At 50.3% G+C, this 18,799-nt stretch overlaps 1 protein-coding gene across 1 annotated transcript; it reads left to right on the top strand.

Moving 5' to 3' along the window:
- The first annotated feature begins 2,255 nt into the window (after positions 1 to 2,255).
- On the top strand, positions 2,256 to 3,926 carry LOC125550211 (WAS/WASL-interacting protein family member 3-like). Its single transcript, XM_048713155.1, has one exon. The coding sequence runs from the start codon at positions 2,339 to 2,341 to the stop codon at positions 3,824 to 3,826; it is 1,488 nt and encodes a 495-aa protein (XP_048569112.1). The 5' UTR covers positions 2,256 to 2,338; the 3' UTR covers positions 3,827 to 3,926.
- Positions 3,927 to 18,799: the final 14,873 nt, after the last annotated feature.

The following is an 18,799-nucleotide window of genomic DNA, read 5'->3' as shown; positions in this document are numbered from 1 at the left end:
TTTAATTTACCCATAGGTAGTAAAAAAAGCGGCGGCCAAAGGTTGCTATGTTCATGACAAATTGAAAATAAGTGCTTGGCCATTTGTAAGATTATTGTATTAGATAAAAATCAATTTAAAACGCAAAATCAAAAGTTGCCATGTGATATAGCCTAAAGAAATATTGGGTATGCTATCGTAAAAAACAGAAAAAGGTTTGCCATGGTGTATGCTAAGGTAAAATTGTCGTGTTGCATTTAAATAATTTGCAGTGGTATCAAAATAAATGGACTATAGTTTTTCCGATAAATAACTTGAAAATGCAAAATGATGAAGTATGTAAAAGAATAAATTGGTTATGGTCCAAAAATAATAATTGCCATGTCACGAAAATTAAGATTGCCATGGTTCGAAAATAAATTTGCCATCGTACAAAAATATAATTTGCCATGTCATAAAAAAATAAAAATGCCATGGTACTCAAGGTAAATTTGCCATCATGAAAGTAAGAAAATAATAATTTGCCATGATCCAAAATATATTTTTTCCATGTTACAATAAATAAAATTGCCATGGTACTAAAGATAAATTTGCTATCATGAAATTAAGAAAAAAAACTAATTTTCCATGTTACAAAAAGATGTTGTTATGTGATTTTACGTTTAAAAATTTCCTAAAATTTACCATGTGGCTTGGCAAAAAAAAGTCATGTCTCTTTATGAAAATGCCTTGTTTTTATGAAAACATTTATTTCTTCATTTTTCCATGAACAAGTAATAACGATGTTAAGAAAACTGCCATGTTTTCTAGAATAACATGGCAAAAACATGATACAGATAAAATGAAATAAAGGTTATACAGTGTGCACATTATATGCAAAAAAATATATATATTTGCGATGATTGAAAAAAATGCTATGAATTTGCCATGTGACAAGTAGATGTTTTAAATAAAATTTGCAATGTGTGTGCAACAGCAAAAATCAAATAAATGTTATACAATTTGCATGCCCCCCAAGGCGCGCAAGCCGCTCTCCTTGCTACCGTCGCTCGATCTCGAGCACCCCGCCAGCTGAGGTAACCCCCCCCCCCCCGCGTTTCATCCAACCTCCTCTTCCTCTCCCACAACGCTGCAACCTCCTGACCGCCATTACCTAAAAGTTCTTCCGCCGCAAGGACCGAGGGTTGACCGCATGTAACCCACCACACCACCTTGCCGCTTTCGTTGCCAGAACTCATTTCGCGGTGCGTCGCCGACGAGTTTGAGGACGACCTCGCTAGATCCGCCGATTCCTCGCCTCCCCGGGCTCCACCATCGGCCGTGTGCATCGATCTTGGCTAGGACCTCGCGTGACGCCGACGAGCAAGTGTTCATCGGCCACCAACATTTGTCTCTCCCTTCCTCCCTACCCCTCCCTCCCTCTCACGAAACGAGAGAAAAAGTGAGTGAGTTTGAGAGTGAAGGGATAAGGATAGAGGAAAAAGGACACTCAAGATCGTCCTCTCAGGCCAATGCACGGCACAAACATTTTTTTTATGAGGTGGCACTCGTGCTTGTGCTCAGATTCGTATAGAGCATTCAACGACAACTAATACGTTTGCTCCGAATTGGTATAAACCTGACGTCAGATTTATAGCATTTGAGTTCCCCCTTTTATTTTTTAATTAATTATATCTATGTTTTAACCGGTTTTCTTAAAAACCGTCTTAACCTTCCCATTTTTATTGACTTGCAAAATAAATCATGTTTACACAATCACATCAATATGAACAAGCCGTAATCATGCACTGACATTTTTTTATGAGGTGGCATTTGCACCTGCGCTCAGATTCGTGCAGCGCATTCGACAACAGCTAATACATACTCTCGAATTGCTATAACATTTGAGCTCCCCCTTTTATTCGTTTTCATTCTATCTCTGGGTTTTTTTCATTGGTTTTCTTAAAAACCGTCTTAACCGTCCCACATTATTGACTTGCCAAATAAAATCATGTTTTCTTTGGCAAACCAATAAATGCTTACCAAATAAACATGCGTATCAAACAAAACCCTAGAATTTATTCCGACAGGTAAATCACGGGCATAATTTTATTAGATAAACGCGAATTTACACAATAACATCAATATGGACATGTAGTAATCACGCGCTAACGTGCTAGAACAATTATACCGATTACGGCCAATTATCTAGGAGAACAAGATAAGCACGACCTCCGTTCGGGATTAACTGTCGCTGAAACGAGTGTATAAGAGTGTATCTAGAACCGCCAAGCATCCAAAAATACAACATGCCGAACAGCAAAACGCACCTCCCATTCTTAGACGAAAAGCCAACAAACGCACGGAAAACAAAACGAAAATGTTTGGGAACCCACTCGCTCCCTCCCTCCGTCTTCCTCTTTCTATTCCCACTCCCCCCAAAAAAAGGTCCGTCACCAACCCAGAGCACCACCAAACGCCGGACGCGGAGGCAGGCGGAGGCCCGGCGCGCCGGTCGGCCCCCTTCCATGCTCGCCGGCGCCGGCCGCCGCTGATGCCAAGCCCGCCCAAGGACCGCCCCGCCGGCCGCCTCGGCCGCCTCATCTCCGCGCTCCGCCCCGCGCGCGCCGGCCCCCTCCCCGTCCAGACCGGCTTCCCCACCTCCCTCGCCGACCTCTTCGTCAAGAACCATGGCCGCCTCAAGAAGCAGGGCCCCTCCTCCGGCAGGCGCAAGAGGCGCGGCGCCCCCCCTTTGCCTTCCTCCGAGCCCTCTCCCCCGCCTCCCTCTCCTCCACCCCCGCCGGCCGCCGTCTGCCCGCCGTCGGCCCAGCCAAGGCCCGACCTTCCGCGGGCGGAGCCCGTCCGCCGCCCCGGAGGCGGGGCCGCCGGCCTCGGATTGGGGTTCCTCGCGCTCCTCGGCGTGGCGTCCCTCGCCCTCCTCGTGATCTGGAGCAGGAAGGTGGTTGCGGCCGTCACCGTCGCCGCCTTCTCGCTCTTCCTGCTGGAATCCGTCAGGGCGTCCTCGCTTCGCCGGCGGCCCCGGCCCCCGGCGCCCACCGCGGAGCTGGATATCGACGACGGCCGCGGCTACGTCTCGCCGATCCGGGAGCTGGAGGGGGAGCCGGAGCCGCTGGGATCGAGCTTCTCCGACTCCGGCAGGGGGATCAGCGCCTCCATCCTCGGCATTGACGAGAGGAGCGAGGCCGGCGAGGATTCGTGCGTCTGGGAGCCGAAGCCGAGGAAGAGGTCGCCTTGGAGGAAGCTGATCCCCAGGAAATTGCAGAGAGGCCGGAAGATTGGCAAGGAGTCCGGCTCCCTGTCAAGTTCTTTCCGGTCAAGCTCTTTCCGCAGCGAGGTCAGCGTAGCGGACTCCACGCTCGGCGACAATGCCGGGGCGACGGATCCCCTGGACTCTCGCCGCGGCAGACGCAGCCAAGCGAACGCCAAGGCGGAGGCCGCTGCCATCGGATCGCGGGACTCATCGGGCCCTCTCCGCCTTGGCATGCTTGACGGCATCAAATCGCGCGACTCATCGGGCCCTCTCCGCGGCATGGGTAACGGCGCGGACGCCGCCACCAAATCGCCGGATTCGTCGGGTCCTCTCCGCGACACGGGCAACGGCGGTGCGCGTGCGCCGATGGGAATCGCCGGGGCGGACGGCGTAGGGGGAGGGGGAGGCCGGTTCCCCTTGGTAGCTGTGACCGTGGTCGTCCTCGTCGGCCTGGCCGCCGGGAGGGTCCCGGCCGTGGCGCTCACCGTGCTTTGGTCCGCGCTGGTTGGCTGGCTTCAGAGATTGCGGCGGGACGGCGATGGATGTACGCACGTAGGAACCTCCCGATCCCTCCCAGGATTGATGCAAGTAAATTAGTGAGTGAGTGGCCATTAAACAGCAGGAGTGAGCGGTGGTACTATAATCCTTACATATACTTGTTCTTAAGTTATTGAAAGCTTGAGTGCATTCCATGATCCCTGATGGTCTCCTCTGGCATTCATCGTCCAGTTCTTGTGCCGATCGAGCTGTCGTTTCAGCCGTTCACCCGCACAAGCGTCCGCTCACGCCGCCAATGGCCGGCCGGGCCGGTCCGCGGGCGCCATGGCCGCAAGGTGTTGCGACAGAGAGGGCCAACCGGTTCAGTGCAGCAGATGGCACATGCCCTGCGATCCCAACACGACCAACAGAAACTCCGGCGTTTCGCTTGCACTCCATATGGACAGACAAAGCACAAGCTCCATCGATATGGCTTTGTCGATCCGCGCCGAGCGAAACGAAACAGCTTTGGATTCTTCCGTTGCTTGGCCGTGGCTGGACCAGGCTACGAAAAGCCGCATGCAGCGAAAGCAGAGGCGGCAGGCACGGAGGAGGGCAGGCCATGGTTCCAAAGCGAGCGCTTTTCGCCGCGGCATGCGGAGCGTGCCGCCATTCCCCGGACGTGCGTGCCCCGTTCTCCTTCTCCCTCCCCCGTGGCCGAGCTCCGTCCGTCCGTCCGTCCATGGCGCCGCGCCGGTGGCGGATGGATCGCGTCTCGAATCGTCCGTTCCGGCGATAAAGGCAAGGAGCGGATGGATTCCCGTGCTGCGCTCGATGCGATTCCTCTCTTGTTATTTTGCGGCGCAGATTAATAAATCGATCAGCAGCTTCCATTTGGACGGTCCAGCCCAGTCCAGCAGCTCCGATTCGTTCGTGCTCGCGGCCGGCCGGTCCACGGCAGGGGAGGTGGCTGTCAGATGAGATCATCGCGAGCGCGTTCTCCACGGCGTTGTTTATGCCGGCGATTGGGTTGGAATTCACCGTCCGTCCGTCCGTCGTTGTCACGTCATTGCAGTAGCACTCCGGCGAATGCGAAGACTCATGTAAGTCAAGCAGTAAGTGGCGAGGCTTGCTTTGTTGCAAACTCTCAGAAGTTTCTGTGTGGGAATTGATTCTCTGATCAAAGTCTCGCTACCCGATTTTTGTGCTGGTTTGATTCCAGCCGTCGGCAGCTGCTACACCGGCCAAAAACTCCTTTTCTACAAAACTCATCGCCAAAGAGGGTCTTGGAGCTTCTTCGAGTAACCGGCTGGCGCACGAATTCAAAAACTCCGTTTCCACATTTCGTGCTGGTTCGCTATCCGTTGGAGTATAGGATCTGACTTTCTTCCATACTTCGAAATTTCTGAGTAACTGGCTGGTGCATGAATTCAATAAGGTATCCGAAGAGTGAATTGCAAAAAACAACCATATTTGGGGCTTCATCTGCGGAAAACCATCACGTCGCTAATTATTTGCAAAAAACACCGCGCATTCAGTAAACCTTTTGTAAAAAGCACTTAACAGGTGATTTAGCCCATTTAATCACTTTCTGACATGTGAGGCCGGACTGTAAGGAGCTGACTTGGCAAAATAATCACACACAAACCCCTAGTAGATTTTTTTAAAAGCAATCAGCCCCCTGGACCATGCCCGGCAGAGCCTGGCTCCCGTCGTCGTCGCCAGAAGACGCCCGCCGACCGGGCGGTCGCGGAGACGAGGAGGAGTCTGTGTAGCAGCGGGTGGGCGCACCGGCCGGTGGCCATCTCCGCAACCACGAGGGCCAGCAGCGCACTGTCGTCGCCGGGAAGCCGCAGCTCCTATGTAGCGTCCGCGGCGTGGACTGCGCGGAGGCGGCCGCCGGGAGCTCAGCCTTCAAGCCACGGCGGCGCCCGCCGGGATGCCGTGGTCGCGCCTCGGTCTTCTACCAGGGAAGCCCAGCGTCGCTCGACGCCGTGGATGCGGGCCAACCTCCACGCGCTTCGGCGCCTCCTCCCCTCCTCCTACACCCCACTCTACGCTTGCTCGCGCAGCCGCAGCGGAGCGTCCACGCCCGCAGGAGAGCCCTGCATCCCCGTGCGCATGCGCCACCGAGCCTTGCGCCGTCAGACCGGACTTCCCCGCAGCTCGCCGCCGCCAGTTCACCGGGCACCACCGCAGCCCCCTCTCCCTCTCCTTCCTCCCCTGTCTCTCACGCAACTCCCGCTCTCTCTCTCCAGGACGCTGGCCGAAGCCGGATCCACCGCCGGCCATTAGCCGCAACCGCCGGCAATAAGCTCCCCTATACACGCCGGTTATGAGCTTGTACAGGCGCGCATCGCCACGATCATTCCTGGCGAGGGTGGAGCGAGGAAGGAGATGCCCTCCGTGGGGGAGGGGGAGGGCTTGATTGCTTTTTTAGATCCAAGGAGGTATATGTCAATTTGTTGCCAAATCAGCTCCTTACATTTCGGCCCCACTTGTCAGAAAGTGGTTAAACAGGCTAATTCACTTGATCAGTGCTTTTTGGAAAAGGTTTACTGATTGCGCGGTGATTTTTGCAAATGATTAGCGACTTGGTAGTTTTCCGCAGATGAAGCCCAAAATGTGGTGGTTTTTTTGCAATTCACTCGGTATATCCGAGCTAAGAGGTCTTCGCTTCAACACCCTGCCAACGCGGCATTAAAAAATGTGGCCTACATTGGTCCCGTATCTAAGAACTACCAATATTCTATACATGAGGAGGTGTTGGAATATATTGTCCAACTCTCTTCATCAGTCCAGACTAATGAGTCAACTTGTTAGGTGTGTACAGCTTACAACCAAGAGATACAGAGTTCAAAACCCAGTAAACGCCAAAGATAGTTGCGGCCTACCCCCTTTGCCGCTGCCCATGTCATAACTAGAGGAGCATAGACGCGAGCTGGAGTGTTAGAGTATAATGTCCGGCCCTCTCTCGTAGTTCGGACTTTGTCATAGTTGTTTGGATTGTGACTATCTTTGTCATATATTGCCACATGATTTTTGCCACACTTGCCTTAGTTGAGTTGCTCAAATTGTTAGCCACACTTTGACTTGCCTAAGGGAATCTTGCCACACTTTTTGTGTCTATAACATGTGGGGTTCCTGTCGTGGTTCTAACTCTGACAGTGATGTAGGGGGGTAAGTATGGAGAGGCGAGGTCTTAGCTATGGAGAGGTTGTAAGGACGCAAGGTTTACGAGTTCAGGCCCTTCTCGGAAGAAGTAAAAGCCCTACGTCTCGGAGCCCGGAGGCGGTCTACTGGATTATGTGTGTATGAGTTACAGAGGTGCGAACCCTTGTCTCGGAGGAGGGGGGTGGCTTATATAGAGTGCGCCAGGACCCCGGCCAGCCCATGTTACTAAGGGTTCAATGTACATTAAGGTAGGGCGTTGCTGATAACGCTAGTAATAAAGTGCTATGATGACCATAAAAGCTACTTAATGACCGACCGTTAGCGTGCGGAGTGACTTTAGGTCTCCTGGCCGTCGAGTGGTTGGACTTTGGTCGAGTAATTGCTTCTTGGTCGAATGTCTTCGAGTCTGTCGAGTGGAACACCTCCAAGTCGATTGAAAGGTGATTTATTCTAGAGGTGTCCTTGGGTAGGGCAGTTAGGACAGGTCCGTGACCCTACCCTAGGTACATAGCTTCATCATTAGCCCCCGAATGGATCGAGGTTCGAGTGGGGAAGGAGTTGGGGATCTTTCCGACTGGTTCTTCATGTTGTATGAACGTCTTGTTTCGGATCAATTGTCACAGATGACGTCATCAACTTCTTTCAGTCGCCTTGATCCATTCTTGGCCTCTTGTCGAGTGAATTTCTTTACTTGTGAAGTTCCGAGTGACGGTGTGAAAGGGATCTTCTGTTTGACGAGTTGTTCTGTGGCCCGCGGATTTTGCGGGATTTGAATTTCGGGAAGCGCGCGGGACGGGGGCGGCCGCAGTAATCGGATGGGATAGGACGGAAGCTCCTCGATCCCCACGCCACCTTTTTTGCCATGTACCCCGCGCGCGCCTGTTGCGGGATTTGACGGGATTGCCTGGGCCTACCAGTCAGCCACTCGGAAGCGACCTCTTATAAGCTGCCAGCTCGGGACCCCCGAACAGTGCGCCTTCACTTTTCCCCCTTCCTTCACAAGATCCTCCGCCACCTCCGCTCCCACCTTGGTGCCGTAGGTCTGTTCGAGCTTCGCCGGCGACGATGGTGAAGGAGAAGACGTCGGCTCTGGAGCGCGCGAAGAAGGCGGCGGTGCAGGGGAAGGGGAAGAAGTCCGCTCGGGGCGGATCTTCCTCGAGGACTGCTCTGCCCAAGGATTGGATCCAGGGCGACTGGATGCCATCGGTGATTCGGCAGGATGATCTCGATGATCTGGTCAAGGGGGGATTCATTCCCCACGAATCTGCGCGCCTCCCGGGGAAAGAAGTCGAACCCCAGCCTCTTGATGGTGAGTGCGTCCTCCTTGCCACCCATATCGATCGCGGATTCTCTCTGCCTCCTCATCCTTTTTTCCGGAGCTTCTTGAACTTCTTCAGAGTGCAGCTCCATCACTTTACTCCCAATTCTATTGTGTATCTTGCTGCTTTCGTTTCCTTGTGTGAAAACTTCTTGGGTTGCCACCCCCATTGGGGACTCTTCAAGCACATCTTCACTTGCCGCTCTCAGTCGGTCAAGAAGGCCAAGTCGAGTGACGAACGGACGCAGGTGATCCTGCTGTGCGGGAGTCTGGCGATCCAGATGAGGGGAAAAAGTTCCTTTCTGTTTATCACTTTTCCCGAGTCAGTCCGTGGGTGGCAGTCGACTTGGTTTTACTGTAAAGACCAGGTGACCCCAGGACAGTCGATTGGGCTTCCCCCTTTTTCTTTGAATCGAGCACAAAAACCCGCCTCTCTGAAAGTGACGCCGGAGGAAAAGGCGCAAGTCAAGGTGCTGGTCGGTCGAGTGGTTCAGCTTGTCCGCGAGGGTGTGACCGGCATGGACTTGTTGGAAGTCTTCCTTCGGAGGCGCATCCAACCGCTTCAGGCTCGTGACCACCCGATGTGGCTGTACTCGGGTCTCGAAGACACCACTCAGATTCACCCAGAGGAGGTCACTGACAAGATGTTGGAAGGGTGGCTGTCGAGTACCACAGGGAACAAGGACAACCCCCGAGGAGCCAGGAGGATTCCTCCACTCGACCAAACATTCGAAGTGGACAAGGTCTGACCTTGCGTTTCCGACTGTGATCTTGCTTTCTTTATTTGCTCTTTTTGGATCAGTCGATTGACTTTTGTCTCGTTTGTTGTCCTCTAGGCCACTACTGAGATGTACTCGACACCCAATGGAGCATAGGAGCAGGCCGAGGAAGGAGAGGCGAGTGGAGGCGAAAGTGGAGACGAGGGAGAAGAGTGGGAATCTGACGGCAAAGGAGAGGGGGATGACGACGACGACTCCAGTGAAGAGGAGGAGAAAGAAGTCGAACCTCCCCGCTCGGAACGGCGATCCAAGCTTACACACGACCCTGCGCGGGAACGTGGTAAGGCGACTGTCCCTGTTGGGCAGTCGTCGAAGCGCCCTCGGACCTCATCTCCAGCGCCGACAGAAAAAGCTCCCAAGCACCCACGCGCGACGCCGTCCAAGCCGCCCAAGGCTCTGCCCAAGATGAAGATGACTGTCCCCACCATTTCTGGGTAATAGTAGAATTTGTTTTCCTTTGTCGAGCGTGACGGACTCTTGGTCGACTCATTGAATAAGCTGACTGACTTTCGAAATTTACAGTGCTGCCACCTTGGAGATCTCCGCCAAGGACGATGATCAAGAGATGGAAGACGCTGTTACCTCCAACCCTGGTACGATTACTGATGCTCTGCTTTTAGTCGACTGCAGATTTCTTATAATTCCGGTCGATTGGATTTTTCTTGTAGCTCCTCCTCATGTCATTGACCTCCCTGATGATGACGACGAAGTGCCGCTGATGGCGCGAAGGAACAGGAGGGCGCCGGCTGGCAAGACCCTACAAACTACTCCGGCGCCTGAGGCCGCAGTCCGGGAGGGTGGTGATACCACTCGGGTTTCTGTGACCTTCGCTGAACCTCTGACGAGTGTCCGGCCTTCGACGTCGACTGCAAATCCGCCTTCGCTTTTTGCCACACACCACGTCCCTGAGGACCAAGTGGGTGCCGCTAAAGAGGCTATACGCCAGGCGGGGATCATGATGGAGCAAGTGAAGGTGGTTCGGGAAGCCAGCCAAGCAGCTTATGACGCGAGCTCAGCTCTTCAGAGCAACGTCCAGGTTAGTCGATTCACCGCTTGTTCTGTTAGGATATGCTATCTGAAGAATCTCTTTTCCGAAGATCTTTATATCTGTACGCCCACTGGGCGTGTCTATTAATCTTTTTGACGAGTGGGGGCACGCTAAGTGCACCCACTGGGTGTAGTCCCCGAGACTACGGTGGACTGCTGGCAGTCGACTGTAGTCTTTATATTGTGTTGCTTTAGCTGAACTTCTTCACTCGGTCTGGTCAGGCCATATCGAATGGAACTGTACACAGTCGGCTGCGGGCAGTCGATTTTTTTTGGTCGAACCAGTGGGGGTACGCTGAGTGCACCCACTGGGTGTAGTCCCCGAGACTACTGTCGAATGTTTTTGATTCGGCTGTAGTCTTAGAAACGCCATCATTGTCTCTTGGTTACTCGGAAGCAACTTATCTTGGATGTCTGTCGACTGATTTTTTGCAGAAATCCTGCGAACTTGTGGCTCGCTACACTGAGTTGGAGAACAAACAGATCCAGCTGAACCTTGCCTTGAAGCTTGCTCAGGAGAACTTGCAGAAGGCGAGGGACGAAGCAAAAGGTATGGCTGGTGAGTTTTTGTCGACTGTCCTTTCTTTCTGGCCGTCCTCGATGTTGATTTCACTTTCTGTTTCGCAGACAAAATGGAGGAGGCTCTGAAGAAGAAGGATCAAGACCTTGCCGAAGCGCAGAAGGAGGCCCTGAACAAAACGAAGCTTGCTGAAGAAAAACTGGCTTCAGTCGGTACTCTTGAAAAGGAAAACTCCAGGCTGAAAACTGCTCTCGACGCGGCTAATCGAGAGGCCTGCCGTCTGAAGAATGCCAATATAGCTCTGAATGACAAGGCAAGTGAACTGGCGGGGAAGAGGAACGATCTGAAGGCTTATCTCGGTGGACTCGCCAAGAAGCTGTTCGTCATGCTCGAGGGTAATTACTCCGGCCCGACTGACTTGCAGTTACCAAATCTGTGTAGAGCCACTGACTTATCCTTGAATTGTGTTTACAGAATTCTGCCAGAACTTCGAAGAGGAGACCAGTCGAGTGGAGACAGACTTGGACCCCATCAATTCTCCAGTGAAGGACGAGGCTGCTATGAACGTGCTCCGACTGGAATCTCGTGTTGCCGGCGTTGTTGACTATCTTGCTCAGTTGAAGGTTGCGATGTCACGGATGGACACGTCGCTCTGGCCTAGGACAACGCTTCAGAATGACCTCGAGTCCCTGATGACTAGACTGAATGAAGTCCCAGGTCGAGTGGCGGAATGGAAGAAATCTTCTGCTAGATGTGGCGCTGACGTCGCTCTGTCTCTGGTCCGCGTCCACTGCAAGGAGGTGCAAGAAGAAAAGTTGGCCGCCATCCAAGTTGCCAATACCAGGAAGCACAACTTTCAAGACTTCATGGAGACTTTCATTGCTACTGCCACTCGCATTGCAGACAGGATCGACTTGGACGAGTTCGTCGCCCCTTCCAGTCCTCCGCATGAGGAATAAAAACTTTTATGCTTCACTTTAAATTTGCCTCGGAATGCCGAGTGGATTTTGTAACCGTTAAACTCTGTCGAGCTGGAGGCTCGAGTACTTTGATCTGCGGTCTAGAACCTTTGGATCTTATCTGAACTTGATTTATCGTTGAATATCTTCATGAATTATCTGTCGAGTGGAACTTGTTCTTCACTCGAAATAACTTTGTATTTGTGGTGTAGCTCCGAAGGAGAAGGTAGCAGTCGATTTGCACCTCGTCGTCCTTGCGGATTGGGATGTGTTCCGTACTTAGGTGAGCACTGGGCTGCAGCTAAGCCTCCGAGTGGAAGGTTTGCTCTCCACTTGGTAGGATTTTAAAAACTTAGGTGAGTACTGGACTGCAGCTAAGCCCCCGAGTGGGAGGTCTGCTCTCCACTCGGTAGGATGTTTTCAAACTTAGGCGAGTACTAGACTGCAGCTAAGCCCCCGAGTGGGGGGTCTGCTCTCCACTCGGTAGGATTTTTTCAAACTTAGGCGAGTACTGGACTGCAGCTAAGCCCCCGAGTGGGAGGTCTGCTCTCCACTCGGTAGGATTTTTTTCAAACTTAGGCGAGTACTGGACTGCAGCTAAGCCCCCGAGTGGGAGGTCTGCTCACCACTCGGTAGGATTTTTTCAAACTTAGGCGAGTACTGGACTGCAGCTAAGCCCCCGAGTGGGAGGTCTGCTCTCCACTCGGTAGGATTTTTTCAAACTTAGGCGAGTACTGGACTGCAGCTAAGCCCCGAGTTGGAGGTCTGCTCACCACTCGGTAGGATTTTTTCAAACTTAGGCGAGTACTGGACTGCAGCTAAGCCTCCGAGTGGGAGTCTGGCTCACCACTCGGTAGGATTTTTGAACACTTAGGCGAGCACTAGGCTGCAGCTAAGCCTCCGAGTGGGAGTCCGGCTCGCCACTCGGTAGGATTTTTAAACACTTAGGCGAGCACTGAGCTGCAGCTAAGCCTCCGAGTGGGAGTCTGGCTCGCCACTCGGTAGGATTTTTAAACACTTAGGCGAGCACTGGGCTGCAGCTAAGCCTCCGAGTGGGAGTCTGGCTCGCCACTCGGTAGGATTTTTAAACACTTAGGCGAGCACTGGGCTGCAGCTAAGCCTCCGAGTGGGAGTCTGGCTCGCCACTCGGTAGGATTTTTAAACACTTAGGCGAGCACTGGGCTGTAGCTAAGCCTCCGAGTGGGAGTCTGGCTCACCACTCGGTAGGATTTTTAAACACTTAGGCGAGCACTGAGCTGCAGCTAAGCCTCCGAGTGAGAGTCTGGCTCGCCACTCGGTAGGATTTTTTTTACAAACTTAGGCGAAACGGATTCGCAGCTAAGCCACCCACCGGGGGATTTCACACGCAAACAAAAGAAACAACAATTATAGGAAAATTTGTAACACTCTTGTCTTTGATAAATAGACTACAGAAGTTTTTCTTATTACATCTCATCCGAGTGAGAATTCAAGTGTGAAAGGGGCGGAGCAGTTCTGCATTCCAAGCTCGTGGCTCATCGATCTGGCGATCGACATTGTAAAGGTGATACGCTCCATTGTGGAGGACTCTGGTGACGATGAAGGGACCTTCCCAAGTAGGAGCGAGCTTGTGTGGTTTCTGTTGATCCACTCGGAGGACCAAATCTCCTTCTTGGAAGGCTCGACTCTTCACATTTCTGGCATGAAATCGACGCAAGTCTTGCTGATAAATGGTCGATCGGATCATAGCCATTTCTCTTTCTTCTTACAGGAGGTCGACTGCGTCTTGCTGGGCTTGTTCTGCTTCATCTTCGGTATAAAGCTCGACTCGGGGCACATTGTGAAGTAGATCACTCGGCAGGACTGCTTCCGCTCCGTAAACCAGAAAGAACGGAGTTCTTCCAGTCGACCGATTTGGGGTAGTCCTCAATCCCCACAGAACCGACGGAAGCTCGTCGACCCAAGCGCCTGCTGCGTGCTTGAGATCACGCATCAGCCGAGGCTTTAGTCCTTTGAGAATCAGACCATTTTCCCTTTCTGCTTGTCCATTCAACTGGGGGTGGGCGACCGATGCGTAGTCGACTCATGTGCCTTGAGAGACGCAAAAAGCTCTGAACTTGTCTGAATCAAAGTTTGACCCATTGTCGGTGATAATGCTATGCGGGACTCCATATCTGAATGTTAACTCTCTGACGAAACTGATAGCAGTGCAAGCATCAAGATTCTTGATAGGCTTAGCTTCAATCCATTTGGTAAACTTGTCGACTGCCACAAGCACATGTGTGAAACCGCTCCTGCCTGTTCCAATGGGAAACCGTGTTGGGGAACGTAGCATAAATTCAAAATTTTCCTACGTGTCACCAAGATCTATCTATGGAGTCATCTAGCAACGAGGGAGGAGTGGATCTACATACCCTTGTAGATCACGCGCGGAAGCGTTCAAGAGAACGGGGTTGATGGAGTCGTACTCGTCGTGATCCAAATCACCGATGATCCTAGCGCCGAACGGACGGCACCTCCGCGTTCAACACACGTACAGCCCGGTGACGTCTCCCACGCCTTGATCCAGCAAGGAGCGAGGGAGAGGTTGAGGAAGACTCCATCCAGCAGCAGCACAACGGCGTGGTGGTGGTGGAGGAGCGTGGCAATCCTGCAGGGCTTCGCCAAGCACCACGGGAGAGGAGAAGGACTTGGGAGAAGGGGAGGGCTGCACCAGAACATTGGTATGGCTGCCCTCCCACCCCCACATATATATAGGGGCAAGGGAGAGGGGGGGAGGCGCAGCCTTGGCCCTTCCTCCAAGGAAGGGTGCGGCTAGGAGGAGTCCCTCCTCCCCAAGGCACCTCGGAGGTGCCTTCCCCCTTTAGGACTCTTCCTTTCCTTATCCTTTGGCGCATGGGCCTCTTGGGGCTGGTGCCCTTGGCCCATATAGGCCAAGGTGCACACCCCTACAGCCCATGTGGCCCCCGGGGCAGGTGGCCCCACCCGATGGACCCCCGGGACCCTTCCGGTGGTCCCGGTACAATACCGGTGACCCCGAAACTTGTCCGGTGACCAAAACAGGACTTCCCATATATAAATCTTTACCTCCGGACCATTCCGGAACTCCTCGTGACGTCCGGGATCTCATCCGGGACTCCGAACAACATTCGGTAACCACATACAAACTTCCTTTATAACCCTAGCGTCATCGAACCTTAAGTGTGTAGACCCTACGGGTTCGGGAGACATGCAGACATGACCGAGACGTTCTCTAGTCAATAACCAACAGCGGGATCTGGATACCCATGTTGGCTCCCACATGTTCCACGATGATCTCATCGGATGAACCACGATGTACAATTCCCTTTGTCTATCGGTACGACACTTGCCCGAGATTCGATCGTCGGTATCCCGATACCTTGTTCAATCTCGTTACCGGCAAGTCTCTTTTACTCGTTCCGTAACACATCATCCCGTGATCAACTCCTTGATCACTTTGTGCACATTATGATGATGTCCTACCGAGTGGGCCCAGAGATACCTCTCCGTTTACACGGAGTGACAAATCCCAGTCTCGATTCGTGCCAACCCAACAGACACTTTCGGAGATACCCGTAGTGCACCTTTATAGTCACCCAGTTACGTTGTGACGTTTGGTACACCCAAAGCACTCCTACGGTATCCGGGAGTTGCACAATCTCATGGTCTAAGGAAATGATACTTGACATTAGAAAAGCTTTAGCATACGAACTATATGATCTTTGTGCTAGGCTTAGGATTGGGTCTTGTCCATCACATCATTCTCCTAATGATGTGATCCCGTTATCAATGACATCCAATGTCCATGGTCAGGAAACCGTGACCATCTATTGATCAACGAGCTAGTCAACTAGAGGCTTACTAGGGACATGGTGTTGTCTATGTATCCACACATGTATCTGAGTTTCCTATCAATACAATTCTAGCATGGATAATAAACGATTATCATGAACAAGGAAATATAATAATAATCAATTTATTATTGCCTCTAGGGCATATTTCCAACAGTCTCCCACTTGCACTAGAGTCAATAATCTAGTTCACATCGCCATGTGATTAACACTCACAGGTCACATCGCCATGTGACCAACATCCAAAGAGTTCACTAGAGTCAATAATCTAGTTCACATCACTAAGTGATTAACGCTCAATGAGTTCTGGGTTTGATCATGTTGCTTGTGAGAGAGGTTTTAGTCAACGGGTCTGCAACATTCAGATCCGTATGTACTTTGCAAATTTCTATGTCATCTTGTAGATGCAACTACTACGCTACATTTGGAGCCATTTCAAATAACTGTTCTACTTGGAGCTATTCTAAATTGTTGCTCCATTATACGTATCCGGTATCTCTACTCAGAGCTATCTGGATAGGTGTTAAGCTTGCATCGACGTAACCCTTTACGACGAACTCTTTTACCACCTCCATAATCGAGAAAATTACTTAGTCCACTAGTTACTAAGGATAACTTTGACCGCTGTCATGTGATCCATTCTTAGATCACTCTTGTACCCCTTGACTGACTCATGGCAAGGCACATTTCAGGTGCGGTACACAGCATAGCATACTGTAGAGCCTATGTCTTAAGCATAGGGGACGACCTTCGTCCTTTCTCTCTATTCTGCCGTGGTCGAGCTTTAAGTCTTAACTTCATACCTTACAACTCAGGCAAGAACTCCTTCTTTGACTGATCCATCTTGAACACCTTCATGTCAAGGTATGTGCTCATTTGAAAGTACCATTAAGCGTTTTGATCTATCCTTATAGATCTTGATGCTCAATGTTCAAGTAGCTTAATCCAGGCTTTCCATTGAAAAACACTTTCCAAATAACCCTATATGCTTTCCAGAAATTCTACGTCATTTCCGATCAACAATATGTCAACAACATATACTCATCAAAAATTCTATAGTGCTCCCACTCACTTCTTTGGAAATACAAGTTTCTCATAAACTTTGTATAAACCCAAAATCTTTGATCATCTCATCAAAGCGTACATTCCAACTCCGAGATGCTTACTCCAGTCCTTAGAAGGATTGCTGGAGCTTTGCATACTTATTAGCATCTTTCAGGATTGACAAAACCTTCCGGTTGTATCACATACAACCTTTCCTCAAGAAAATCGTCGAGGAAACAATGTTTTGACATCCTATCTGCAAGATTTCATAAATAATGCAGTAATCGCTAATATAATTCCAACAGACTCTTAGTATCGCTACAAGTGAGAAAGTCTCATCGTAGTCAACTCTTTGAACTTATCGGAAAACATCTTAACGACAAGTCGAGCTTTCTTAATGGTGACATTTACCATCATTGTCCGTCTTCCTTTTAAAATCCATCTACACTCAATAGCCTTACGACCATCGAGCCGTTCTGCCAAAGTCTACACTTTGTTTTTATACATGGATCCTCTCTCGGATTTTATGGCCTCGAGCCATTTATCGGAATCTGGGCCCACCATCGCTTCTCCATAGCTCGTAGGTTCATTGTTGCCTAGCAACATGACTTCCAAGACAGGATCACGTACCACTCTGAAGTAGTACGCATCCTTGTCATTCCACGAGGTTTGGTAGTGACTTGATCTGAAGTTTCATGATCACTATCATAAGCTTCCACTTCAATTGGTGTAGGTGCCACAGGAACAACTTCCTGTGCCCTTCCACACACTAGTTGAAGAGACGGTTCAATAACCTCATCAAGTCTCCACCATCCTCCCACTCAATTCTTTCGAGAGAAACTTTTCCTCGAGAAAGAACCCGATTCTAGAAACAATCCCTTATTGCTTTCGGATCTGAGACAGGAGGTACACCCAACTATTTTGGGTGTCCTATGAAGATGCATTTATCCGCTTTGGGTTCGAGCTTATCAGACTAAAACTTTTTCACATAAGCGTCGCAGCCCCAAACTTTTAAGAAATGACAGCTTAGGTTTCTCTAAACCATAGTTCATACGGTGTCATCTCATCGGAATTACGTGGTGCCCTATTTAAAGTGAATGTGGTTGTCTCTAATGCCTAACCCATAAACTATCGTGGTAATTCAATAACAGACATCATGGTATGCATCATATCCGATAGGGTGCAGTTATGATGTACGGACACACCATCACACCATGGTGTTCCTGGCTGTATTGATTGTGAAACAACTTCCACAATGTCTTAATTCTATGCCAAACTCGTAATTCAGATATTCATCTCTATGATCATATCATAGATATTTTATCCTCTTGTCACGATGATCTTTCAACTTCACCCTGAAATTACTTGAACCTTTCAATAATTCAGACTCGTGATTCATCAAGTAAATATACTCAACATCTACTCAAATCATCTGTGAAGTAAGAACATAACGATATCCACTACATGCCTCAGCACTCATTGGACTGCACACATCAAAATGTATTACTTCCAACAAGTTGCTTTCTAGTTCCATTTTACTGAAAACGAGGCTTTCAGTCATCTTGCCCATGTGGTATGATTTGCATGTCTCAAGTGATTCAAAATCAAGTGAGTCCAAACGGTCCATTTGCATGGAGTTTCTTCATGCATATACACCAATAGACATGGTTCGCATGCCTCAAACTTTTCAAAAACGAGTGAGCCCAAAGATCCATCAACATGGAGGTTCTTCATGCGTTTTATACCGATATGACTTACGTGGCAGTGCCACAAGTAGGTGGTACTATCATTACTATCTTTTGGCATGAACATGTGTATCACTACGATCGAGATTCAATGAACCATTCATTTTAGGTGCAAGACCATTGAAGGTATTATTCAAATAAACAGAGTAACCGTTACTCTCCTTAAATGAATAACCGTATTGCGATAGACATAATCCAATCATGTCTATGCTCAACGCAAACACCAATCTCGATGGTAGAGGGAGCGTGCGATGCTTGATCAACACATATCGTCAGCTCACCTTTAGCTAGTCTCCGTTTATTCCGTAGCCTTTTGTTTCGAGTTACTAACACTTAGCAACCGAACCGGTATCTAATACCCTAGTGCTACTAGGAGTACTAGTAATGTACACATTAACATAATACATCCAATATACTTCTATCGACCTTGCCAGCCTTCTTATCTACCAAGTATCTAGGGTAATTCTGCTCCCGTGGCTGTTCCCTTTATTACAGAAGCACTTAGTCTCGGGTTTGGGTTCAACCTTGGGTTTCTTCACTAGAGCAGCAGCTGATTTGCCGTTTCATGAAGTATCCCTTCTTGCCCTTGCCCTTCTTAAAACTAGTGGTTTCACCAACCATCAACAATTGATGCTCCTTCTTGATTTCTACTTTCG

The sequence above is a fragment of the Triticum urartu genome, chromosome 4 (assembly GCF_003073215.2).
Source record: "Triticum urartu cultivar G1812 chromosome 4, Tu2.1, whole genome shotgun sequence".
Lineage (NCBI taxonomy): Eukaryota > Viridiplantae > Streptophyta > Magnoliopsida > Poales > Poaceae > Triticum > Triticum urartu.
Note: the sequence above shows the minus strand (reverse complement) of the source record. Positions and strands in the feature narration are given on the sequence as shown.

Excerpts from the sequence above, each read along its gene's own strand:
- LOC125550211 (XM_048713155.1), top strand. The coding sequence starts at position 2,339 with ATGTTTGGGAACCCACTCGCTCCCTCCCTCCGTCTTCCTCTTTCTATT.